This window comes from Myxocyprinus asiaticus, chromosome 34, assembly GCF_019703515.2.
Source record: "Myxocyprinus asiaticus isolate MX2 ecotype Aquarium Trade chromosome 34, UBuf_Myxa_2, whole genome shotgun sequence".
Lineage (NCBI taxonomy): Eukaryota > Metazoa > Chordata > Actinopteri > Cypriniformes > Catostomidae > Myxocyprinus > Myxocyprinus asiaticus.
The window spans coordinates 37,906,065-37,918,775 of NC_059377.1; the positions used below are offsets into that span (position 1 = coordinate 37,906,065).

At 35.4% G+C, this 12,711-nt stretch overlaps 1 protein-coding gene across 2 annotated transcripts in view; it reads right to left on the minus strand.

Annotated features, from left to right (window-relative positions):
* LOC127425036 (junction plakoglobin-like) overlaps positions 1-12,711 on the minus strand; it is a 120,907-nt gene that overhangs the window by 59,634 nt on the left and 48,562 nt on the right. For both annotated transcript variants that reach the window (XM_051670639.1, XM_051670640.1), the window contains exons 2-3: positions 5,761-5,800; positions 4,593-4,754 (exon numbers count right to left, since the gene is read on the minus strand). In XM_051670639.1, coding sequence (XP_051526599.1) covers positions 4,593-4,754; positions 5,761-5,773 — 175 coding nt within the window. In that variant the 5' untranslated portion in view covers positions 5,774-5,800. The remainder of the gene's footprint in view (positions 1-4,592; positions 4,755-5,760; positions 5,801-12,711) is intronic.

Consider the following 12,711-nt stretch of genomic DNA (forward strand, 5'->3'; position numbering starts at 1 on the left):
ATACACTCATCTTTGCAATAGTAGCAGTGACATCATAAATTACAATAAAAGAGTGTAATCAGCACATATTATGGCCATATATAGCGTGTTAGCGCATTAGCGTCATGAATTCAGAATGTAAACAATACAAATTAAAAAATGTCTAGTGCATATATATATATATATTACTTTAAATCATCAGTGGTTAAAACAGTTCTTTTACTGATCTCATGTGAATTCTACTCATAGAATGAGGCATAAAGTCATTGATAACACATTTTAATGTCACACAGAGGTGGGTAGTAACGTGCTACATTTACTCCGTTACATTTACTTGAGTAACTTTTTTGGGGAAAAAATTACTTTTAAAGTAGGTCTAAAATTAGGTACTTTTTACTCTCACTCAAGTAAATTTCTAATGAATTTATTTTTACTTCTTTACAATGGGCGGCGTTCATGTCGTTACATTACTGGGTTTAATTTCAATTAATGCGTAATTTATTGAGAGATTATTGAATGGGACTTTTACGATAGGAAGTTCACAGCTGCGCGCTCTGTCACAGACTATCACTCAAGCCAAGTCCATCACTGCTGCAGCATCATGCTCTTCAAACAAAGTGAAACACTTTTTTCGCTCCGCACAGTGAAAAAATAATAGTTTTGTCATGCAATGCCTTCATTTAATACCAAGACAAGCGGATATTTCAAGATTAAAATTGAAGCTCCAATTTATGGCAGCACTCTGAGGTAAGTTGTGGCTCTAATGCTAATGCATGCTTTTCTGTATAATGTGATGGTCATTTTCAGGGTGATTCTGTAACTGGGCTCTTATGACATCAGTTTTTAAGTGTACATTTCTAAATCTGCAGCTATATATCAGTGTGCTTTGTCCCGCGTCCTGCATGTCATGAGCAGTATTTACGCATATAACCTGCGCAACTATCACAGCTATGTCGGGCTGATTAACTATATAAATCCATGTAAACATCCAAGTTAAGTGTAAATGCCTTTTGCTCTGCCGTTCGCATGACTGACAACTGGAGCACGAACAGACAGCATTTCTGTGCATGCACAGAGAGGTGCATGGGGTGCACACGTGAGAGATGTGCGGGCGCGGGGCATTTGTATGGCAAAGAGAGTGGCTGTGTCCGAAATTGTTCACTCATTCACTCATACACTATTTCCTATATAGTGAATGGCAGTGAGTGCACTATATCTCAGCAGTGAGTGAACGAAATGAGTGAGTGAATTCGGATGCTGATGTATACACTGAGCGTCGGAGCTCTGGGACTGTCACAGAAACAACATCACATATGAACTTTTAAAATACTTAGGCCTTACTTGTTATTCTTATTAAATAATATATTAATACAATAAATCTTCATTCTGTTTGTCATTTTTAATATATATGTTATGTTATGTTGATATGTTATTATGTTATTTTAATCAAGTAATGATTTGTCAAAAAGCAATTTAATACATTCAGCATGAAATAAAACATTGCAAGAGTGAAGGAAGCAGTAAACTCCCAGCTTGTACGTCTTCAACGTGGTCGATTATGGGCAATTAACTGTCTTCGAGTGTACATCAAATTCAGACACTCCTACAAAATGGCGGACACCCGAAATAGTGCACTATATAGTGGCTAGGGGGCAGTTTCAGACACAGCAAGTGTTCCGTGACCGGGGTGGATGTCCTACCCAGGTTGCGTACTCTGCATTTAGAGAGCGGCGGTACTGCTGTACAGAACTAATGATCTAAATTCTTTCAACACTGAAAACTGTAACTACACTGAAATAAGAATCCACGCAAGACTTTAAAGGCTATGAAATAGTGAAAGTAGGCATTAGTAAAGCATGATTTTGCTTTGGTTTATATTTCAGCATTATATATGTCCCTGTGGGACATTTTCACGTTTTCACTGTAATAAGAAGAAGAATGTGAAAGTTTCTCATCCACACTTATCACATAGCTTCTGAAGATATTGATTTAATCACTGGAGTCTTATGGATTACTTTTATGCTGCCTTATTTGATTTTTATTTGATTTATTTTTTTTAGCTTTAAAATGTTGGCACCCATTCACTTGCATTTTATGGACCAAAAGAGCTGAAATATTCTTCTAAAATCCTTCATTTGTGTTCAGCAGAAGAAAGTCATATACATCTGAGATGGCATGAGGGTGAGTAAATGGTGAGAGAATTTTAATATTTGGGGTGAACTATGCCTTTAAGGGCTCTTGTCAGATCTGGATGAATTTGTCAATAAGAAGAGAGGTTTGGAAACCTTTCTAATAATTTGGTGATTCACATTCTTCTCTGCATATTGACAAATATTGATTTGTTTCTTACCAACACCTATCATATCACTTCAGAAGATATGGATTTAACTACTGGAGTCTTATGGATTACATTTATGCTGCCTTTATGTGCTTTTTGGGCATCCAAAAGTTGACACCCATTCACTTGCATTATACTGACCTACAGAGCTGAAATTTTCTTCTAAAAATCTTAATTTGTGTTCTGCAAAAGAAAGTAAGTCATACACATCTGGGATGGCATGAGGCTGAGTAAATGATGAGAGAATTTTCATTTTTGGGTGAACTATCCCTTTAAAGAGATAGCCATAATTTAATATTCTGTCATAATTTCCCTACCCTCATGTTGTTCCAAACCCGTGTGACCTTCTGTATTCTTTGGAACACAAATGATGTTAAACAGAATGTTAGAGATTGACAGTCTCTGTCACCATTTACTTTCAAAATATGGAGAGAAAAAAACATTCACTGAAAGTAAACGGTGACTCAGGCAAACATTCTCTCTAATATCTCCTTATTGTGTTGCATGGAAGAAAGAAAGTCATACGAGTTTGGAACAACATGATGGTGAATAAAGACAGAATTTTCATGAACAATAATAATAATAATAATTCTGTCATACGTTAAATGTGTATTATGAATATAGGGGAGTTAATGTTCATTATGTCGTTTGTGAAAGTAACGAGTTACTCACTACTTGAGTACTCTTTTAACTGGATACTTTCTTACTCTTATCCAAGTAATTATTTATGTTAGTACATTTATTTCTACTTGAGTAATTATTTTTTTTAAGTAACTGTACTTTTACTTGAGTACAGTCTTTGGCTACTCTACCCACCTCTGATGTCACATTAGTTTAGGTATTACATGTAGCTTCCTCATATTTTAATGCTCCTCTAAATGCCTCCCACAGTGGTGGGGCGAGTGTCTGAATGTTCGGGAACAGTATATCGTTGCTCGGCTGTTTAGAATGTCTTTTCACCCCTGAACGAAGAAAGAAGAGAAACTTCTCTGGAAGTATATCGGGGCCTTAAGAGATTCGATAAATAGTCTTTAAGCAACATAAGTGTTGCTTGTTACTCCACAAATTACAACAAAGCAGATTTGTCCTCTATTGTGTAAATTGCTGGGCTTGACATTTATCAAGCTATGGAAAAAAACAGCAACAGCCTAAATAAATGAATTATGAGTTTCAATAATGTCCTTATGCCATCTCAGTTGTGTATGGTCATCAGTCATTTTTACACATTCATACAGTTAACTGGGTGCATTCTTTCACCACCACCCCCCCCCCCCCCTTCTCTCCTGAACTGAACAAAAAATGCCCTTTTCATTTTCACAAATGAGATGCCTTGTTTGTTCAGTTCGTTAGCGTATGACATGTCAAAGTTTGTTCAGTGTAACTCTAAGTTGTTTACAGACTCGTAAAGTGAAGGGAGTTCTCGTTCAGTTGGTTCAACCATTAAAAAAACTCCTTCCCAGCCCATACTATAATGCTATTGGCTCGTGTTATAGTCAGTTTTTGAAGGCAGGAAAATTAAAGGAGAGACTTCAGTGAGCGAAAAATTAGTCGGAGAGCGATTCACTCACTTAATTCGTCAACAGTAGGTCAAATGTTCTTCAGTTGAAATCAAATTCAAACCACTATCCCCAATGGCCAAAACTGAAAGTGTTGTTGAACATAAGGTCAAGTATGAGCTCCAGTTTCCGGGTGAAAGATCCACAGAGTGGCGTTAAAAGTGAGTAGTGAAGCGAGTTGTTTTTAGTTGTAAATGATGTCAAAATTTTATCTTAGAGGGAAAAAACCTCCTAATCGCACTCACCATTGTTTATGTGAACGTGCTATCAGTAATGCCACAGTCAAAGGGAAATACATTTGAATTGATGTAGAGATGTGTAATGGGAGATGGCAGAATTATCTGATGATAAGGTACCGGAACATTTGGTAGCAGCAACATGTCGAGTTCCTGTGTGATTCTGTTGGGTTGATGTAAGTTCGAGTTGAGACTGTGGCATGTCACGAACCCAGTCCACCGTTCTCTTTCCAATAATGTCCTGTGACTCTTTTTTTATTATAGATATTTTATTATATATATAATAAATCAAAAAGCCCAAAAATTTATAAAAAAGCACTTTGAGTGTTGTGCAAGTGAAACTACACAGCCCATGTGGAAGGGTTGAATGCCAACAAATCTAATATAAATTTCTGGAGGTACAAAAAGCCCCAAAGGCTGTATACTGTAATTCATCAAAATGTTCAGAGAAGCATAAGGAGACCTTTAGCGAGAACACATTACCTGTGGCGCTCTCCACAGTAGTGCTGGTGATGGTATACTTCTTGCTGCACTCAGACTCGTCTTCATCACGAATCGTGGTGGTCCCTGACTGTATCCCCGAGTCAGAGGCGTAAAACGTCTGCTGCCATTCCTCCACCTTTACTGCCCCATGTGCCTCACTCACTGCAGAAGCATGATAATGATGAAATATTTGCCAAAGGCTCAGAGCTTCAAATGCCAAATATTTCAACGATGAAAGGTTTTCATAATAAATTATTCTCTGATGAAAAATGTGGGATGTTAGCACAGATTAGTGTGGGAGAAAAAATGCCACTGAAAATAACAAATATATATAAATAATATATTATAAATTTACAATGTGGGGGAAAAATGCCCCTATAGAGGATTCACATGTATGTAATATTTGATATATTATGTCTACTATGTCTAGTTATGAGTGTAGACACCATAATGAACATTTCAATTAAATGATTCAACTGAAGTATTTGAAATAAATGGAAGACACACTGTGTTAGGACTACATTATATAATATATGAAAATATGCTCTCTTAAAAGTAAAAAATGCAGCTAAATATCTATTCCACAGGGCAAATATCCCCCTTAATAAAAATGATAATTTCTGACTCTTGCACAGACTCAATGTTTATGAAAAAATGTCAAAATTACAAGCATAAAAAGATAAATATGAAATCAAAGTAAATACACAGTAGGTTCCAAAAGTCTGAGTCCACATTGGAAATCTGGGCTACAAAATTTATTTTAAATCTGTAAATAAATACATTTTGAAAAATTTAAAACACATTTATTATGCAAAATAAAGATACTTTTAAGATTCTGCACTATTTCTAGGTCACTAATAAAACATATGCACATTTGTGACATTGACTGTTTTATCTCCCTTGTACAAAAGGTCAATAAAGTCAAACATTCAGTAACATCACAAGATGCTCTTTGAAAATCATGCTGTGAAAACATCAGGAACAGGTTTGCATAAACTTGACAGCGGAGTCCATGCTGTCTTTCCAGCAAAAGGGGGCATACCACATTCATAGCTTTTCTATATTAGAAAATTGCTAAATAGAGGCATCAGACTTTTGATCCCCAATATATTTTATATAATTATAAAAATGACATTGAAAAACATGAGCAAAATAAGCATGCACCTACTTTGCTGTGACATCACAACCGTCTGGCCTTAGATTTCAACCTATGATGAAACATGAGAAAACTATTAGACAGCATAGAGAACTATATGATGCAGTATGAATGCAGCGTTCTCCAATGTGAACTAGAAGTGACAGTGTGCACCAGTTTGGAGGGAAAAGCACCAGTGGGACATACAAAACAGTGAGCAGGCAATGCTATTTATAAAACTACTGCATTGAAAAATCTCACAAATCATAGTAGCAACCCTAAAATTGAAATTCAACACTTCATTTTCAGTCTATAGTCCAAGAAGAGCAAGTACTACAGATGGGTAAAAACTGTGAGAATGTATGCATTCTATCCTCGAGGACTGAAGAGTCTCTTCCTCTGAAGGTTTGTGCTTTTTGGATCCCACAGTGGTGCTTAATTCATGACTATAGGGCAGACTACAGGCGGGAATATGGCTGGAGGTGAGGGCCGCTCAAATGGCATGATGGGAAAAGATGACACTCTCATCTGCATCCACTTTAGTATAAAAGTGTTTTTGCTTTTCCAGGGAGCCATAATACCAGAGGAGAGATTCAATGCAAATGAATTGGTTCAAAACACTTGGCATCTTTCATTTTGGAGATAAAAAATAAGATTTTCTAATGCTGCTTAAAAGAACATTCTGGGTTTGTGGCATAATGTTGATTTCCACAAAATATAATTTCAACTTGTCCCTCCTTTTCCTTAAAAAAAAAAACAAACATCTGGGTTCCAGTGAGGCATTTACAGTGGAAGTGAAAGGGACCATCCGTAAACGTTAAAATACTCACTGTTTCAAAAGTATAGCCAAGACGTAAACAATATGCATGTTAACATTATGTTACTGTGATAAAACCGCTTATTAACCTTTTCTGTGTAAAGTTATATCCAATTTTACAACTTTGTTACCATGCCAACATACCGCCGTAAACCCTGTAATCCTGGTAATTTTAGTAGTTCACCACAAAAACTATGATTTAAACAATTTTACAGCTCAAATAATACATGAGTTTTAACAGAAGAAGTAATGTAGTTGCTTATTTTCCTTTTATTAATTTTCCTTTTAAAATATGTATGCTAAAATTTAAAACGTTAACCAAGATTAATATGTGCTGTAAAAGTATTATTTATTGTAAGTTCATGTTAACTAAAGTAAATGAATACAACCTTATTGTAAAGTCTTACAGTACCAATATTTCCTTATTTTTTGACAAATGCATCAGCATCCTGTTTCAGATTTTATTGACAGTCACTTTTCTTTAATAACAAAGATTAAATGGTGTATAAACGTACTTCTACGAAGTAACCTGCAAACATGAACTTAAACGTAATTAAAATGATGAAGAATAAATAAATGGTGACTAAAATCATGTTCACTTTTTCATATATATTCACATACATTTTAACCTAAAATCTTGATCTAAAATGTAGGACATGTTATGCGTCAACTACCCATATACAGGTGCATCTCAATAAATTAGAATGTCGTGGAAAAGTTCATTTATTTCAGTAATTCAACTCAAATTGTGAAACTCGTGTATTAAATAAATTCAGTGCACACAGACTGAAGTAGTTTAAGTCTTTGGTTCTTTTAATTGTGATGATTTTGGCTCACATTTAACAAAAACCCACCAATTCACTATCTCAAAAAATTAGAATATGGTGACATGCCAATCAGCTAATCAACTCAAAACACCTGCAAAGGTTTCCTGAGCCTTCAAAATGGTCTCTCAGTTTGGTTCACTAGGCTACACAATCATGGGGAAGACTGCTGATCTGACAGTTGTCCAGAAGACAATCATTGACACCCTTCACAAGGAGGGTGAGCCACAAACATTCATTGCCAAAGAAGCTGGCTGTTCACAGAGTGCTGTATCCAAGCATGTTAACAGAAAGTTGAGTGGAAGGAAAAAGTGTGGAAGAAAAAGATGCACAACCAACCGAGAGAACCGCAGCCTTATGAGGATTGTCAAGCAAAATCGATTCAAACATTTGGGTGAACTTCACAAGGAATGGACTGAGGCTGGGGTCAAGGCATCAAGAGCCACCACGCACAGACGTGTCAAGGAATTTGGCTACAGTTGTTGTATTCCTCTTGTTAAGCCACTCCTGAACCACAGACAACGTCAGAGGCATCTTACCTGGTCTAAGGAGAAGAAGAACTGGACTGTTGCCCAGTGGTCCAAAGTCCTCTTTTCAGATGAGAGCAAGTTTTGTATTTCATTTGGAAACCAAGGTCCTAGAGTCTGGAGGAAGGGTGGAGAAGCTCATAGCCCAAGTTGCTTGAAGTCCAGTGTTAAGTTTCCACAGTCTGTGATGATTTGAGGTACAATGTCATCTGCTGGTGTTGGTCCATTGTGTTTTTTGAAAACCAAAGTCACTGCACCCATTTACCAAGAAATTTTGGAGCACTTCATGCTTCCTTCTGCTGACCAGCTTTTTAAAGATGCTGATTTCATTTTCCAGCAGGATTTGGCACCTGCCCACACTGCCAAAAGCACCAAAAGTTGGTTAAATGACCATGGTGTTGGTGTGCTTGACTGGCCAGCAAACTCACCAGACCTGAACCGCATAGAGAATCTATGGGGTATTGTCAAGAGGAAAATGAGAAACAAGAGACCAAAAAATGCAGATGAGCTGAAGGCCACTGTCAAAGAAACCTGGGCTTCCATACCACCTCAGCAGTGCCACAAACTGATCACCTCCATGCCACGCCGAATTGAGGCAGTAATTAAAGCAAAAGGAGCCCCTACCAAGTATTGAGTACATATACAGTAAATGAACATACTTTCCAGAAGGCCAACAATTCACTAAAAATGTTTTTTTTATTGGTCTTATGATGTATTCTAATTTTTTGAGATGGTGAATTGGTGGGTTTTTGTTAAATGTGAGTCAAAATCATCACAATTAAAAGAACCAAAGACTTAAACTACTTCAGTCTGTGTGCATTGAATTTATTTAATACACGAGTTTCACAATTTGAGTTGAATTACTGAAATAAATGAACTTTTCCACGACATTCTAATTTATTGAGATGCACCTGTATTGCTATAAAATGTTACAACTTTATCATTAACCCTCCTATTGCGTTCGGGCAATTTTTGTAAATGATCATTTTTAAATACCACATAGTTTTTCGTACGGGAACCAAACTTTGTGACTTTGTCAAGACTACCAAAATGAACATAATAAAAAAAAAAATCTTCAGATTTTTAGAAAAAATTATATGAGAGATATATCCATTTTTATTAAATTGTTACATCTTTTGCATTCCAATTCAGTTGTGTCTTTACACATTATATTATGCATATATTTTTGCACATTTCTCAATTAGATTTTTCTTAAGAAAACTTTACTTACATTTAGCATCTTTTCCATACTGTCACACTTTTTTTTTTTTCAAAATGGGACTGCATCTTATTTACAGACATGCACACACATACAGTCTCATACAGAATGGACAAAACAGATGTAACAAACACAACAAACAAACTATATCAAGGGAAAAACTGTCTTTGGGAGGTGTGGCAAGCGCAAAAGTTCAAGCATACATAGTCTGGATAAGGGCTGAAGGAAGAAAAGTCCACATTTTTCTCTGCCACCCTCTACAGACTGATCTGATAATGAACTAGCTAGCAGCATAATCACATATTAACAATCAGCAGTTTATGCAATAAACAGAATACATTTTGTTTAAAACATTGAATGCAAGTACAGATGTTGTGTAGTTGTATTGTTCAGTTGTTTTGATGTGTTTTGGTTGGGGGAAAAAATGATTAGGTTGTGTAGATTTGACTACTGAGTTGTGTTTCAGCAGTAATGAGTAATTAATTAATATGGAAATTAATAGGAGAATTACTTGAAATTCTCACTTTAAATATTTATATAAATTTAATGCAATGTTATATTCAAATAAAAAACACATATCTTCACATGTATCACATTGGTTTAGCTGTAGTTAATGTATATTTTAAAATGTTAATGATTTTAAAATGTTAAAAATTTCTACATTTTGTTATAAAAAAACCCTAAAAATCATACTGTACATACGTATTAACATTAAAAATGTTCAGTTAAGATACCAAAAATATAGATATTTGTACATGTATGTACAGCTAAGAAGTTAACAATGATGTACAATAAGTGTTTTTATGAAAACAATGGATTATTTTATAGGCTTAAAACTCCACCGGGTTAAATCTGCCCCATGAATGCAAAAAGTGTATGCAGGTTTTGAACGCAATAGGAGGGTTTAAAAAAACCAAATAGACTGTAAAGAGAAATGGTGACCTAAAATATACACTTTTCCTTACTGAAAAATATGAAAATCTTAATGTTGATTACAGTAAATAAAAGTTGGAAGTGCTTTGCAACAAATGCAGTTAAGTCTTACCCAGTAGGATTTTAATATCTATAATATATGTTATCTTAAATAAAGGTGTGTTTTATCTTGATCCTTTGGCAGACTTTTTTTCACTTGTTTTAAGCATAAATGCCATTAAAAAACATTTTGCAGTGTATTCCGGATGAATGAGTCCCTACACATTATTCTCTGAAATAAAAGCAACAGTTACATTTCTACTAAAATGAAATTCATCAGAACAATAAAAAGAAGTTTGAAGGCATGTAGCTAATAATCAACTCCTTTTGAAAAACTGTGATTGAAACCGTGATCAAAGTTTCTGATTGTCAATCTCTGAATATATTAATACAAAAAATAACAAAAACTAAAAACAAAAAACAAAATATGCCATCGGGTGATTGTGATGCAAAAACACAGGCAAAGAACTGCATTAAAAAAAAGAAAAAAAAAAGAAAAGAAAAAAGAAAACACTTGCGTGGGCATATAATCAAAAAGCGAAAGAATAAAGAGAACATGAAAAGACGCAATTTCTTTATAAAACTGGTGACTAATCCATTTTATTTGTAACACCTCTTTGAACTACTTGCTTATGGCACCACATCTGACAAGATCTTATTTTCCCATTTTTTTATTTTCTTCTTTTTCAATTTAAACTTAATCCAGTTTAAATAGAAGTCTCATTTTTACATTCTGCAGAATTTCATACACTTACCCTTGATTTCTATGACTGTCATATGGGTACAGTTTTATGCTGTCCCTCTGTTAAGGCATATGTGAATTTCCTAACTGCTGTTATGACACCACATGCCCTGAATTGTTCAGTTTTTAATAAAATCAACAATTATCAACACACAAAACACACACATTTAGCCTGCTTGGTAAACTGCAGCCAGAAACAACATTCCACCAATCAGAAAAGCACCTAATACCTGATGGAGGCGAGATGTCTAAAAGAAATGAGCAGCCACAAAACCAGAAAAAAATTTCAACTAGTAGGCATTAAGACTCATTACACATGCACTTATTAATTAAAAAGGGTTTTGGGGGTTAATCAAGGACATAGCATTGTGTCTTCTTTATTTCATTGCATTTTTATCACATTATCATGTTTAATAGAAACAAGGACTTTATGTGGACAGGCCAAAGGCATTTTAAAGGATTAGTGTGGCGAGCAGGGCGGGGACGAGTGGCGTCTGGGCAGAGCGAGGCCAGGAAGATAAGTGGTGAATCAGGTCCACCTGTGTGCCACACCAGTCTCGCATTCTAGTGAGGGGCGACGGGAGTATTTAAGGAGAGGAGACAGCGGCAGAGGAGAAGGAGAGACACACGAAGTTGTCTGTCTGCGTGTCAGTGTTATGCTGAAAAGCAATATGTGTTGGAGCTGCTGAAAAGCAGCTGTGTTTTAGTGTTTAATATACCCTGAAAAGTGCCACATTAAAGTGTCTTAAGTGTTTGTCAAGCTGGTCCCAGCTTCCTCCTTGCCCATCTTATGAACTTCGTTACAGTTAGTTTGCACAAAAATAAAATTTCTGTCATTAATTACTCACCCCATTACATTCTTTCTTCCATGGAACACAAAAGGATCAATTTTAAAGAAGATTTTCAATTTTCACATTTTTTTTTTTTTTTTTTTTACAGCTTTTGGTCAATTCTGATTTCACTGTATGGAAAAGGACTGTGTGAACATTCTTCTAAATTTCTCCTTTGGTGTTCCACGGAAGAAAAAAGTCATATGGTTTGGAAAAAATTAGAGTGAGTAAATGATGGGTGAACTATTCACTTAAAACCTTGAAGACAGCATACTGTGAGCTTTGAGTATTTATAGCTAATAGCACATGTGATCTGGATAGCAGAACTAAAGAGGAAAATTACATCTGAGTGCTTTCATTTCAAAACGAGGCGCTGCATGGCAGGGCCCCAACTATGGTTTAAAATTCAGAAATATGAGCAAAATTATTCTCCAACCCCCATAAAAGCATCACGATCAGAACACAGCGACATTTCATTTCTGAAGGCTCCCAGCAAAGCCCGAATTTTTAATCTAAAAAAGAGTGATGTATAGTTGGTGAACACATTATGACTTTTTAGGCATGTCTTTGTCAAGCATGTCTAATGAAACCAGGATTAAAAGCATCCAGACATGCTGCGGTACAGTAATTTATTAGTGACAGCTTTATTTAGTTATTTCAGAGTTATTTGTACAAGCACCAATTTAATCAAAGATTATGGAAACTATGAAATCTCTGAAAACTTATCCTGAATTGAAATCCCATCTTAATTATTCTCCTTAATTAGTATGTGGGAATGTTGAATTTGGACAAAAAAAAATTGAACTATAGAAAGATAGATAGATATATAAAATGATAGAACAACAGACAGACAGATGGATAGGCAGACAGACAGACAGACAGATAAAAACATAAAATGATAGAACGGACAGACAGACAGACAGAATGATAGATAGATAGATAGATAGATAGATAGATAGATAGATAGACAGAGAGACAGACAGACAGACAGACAGATAGACAGATAGATAGATAGATAGATAGATAGATAGATAGATAGATAGATAGATAGAC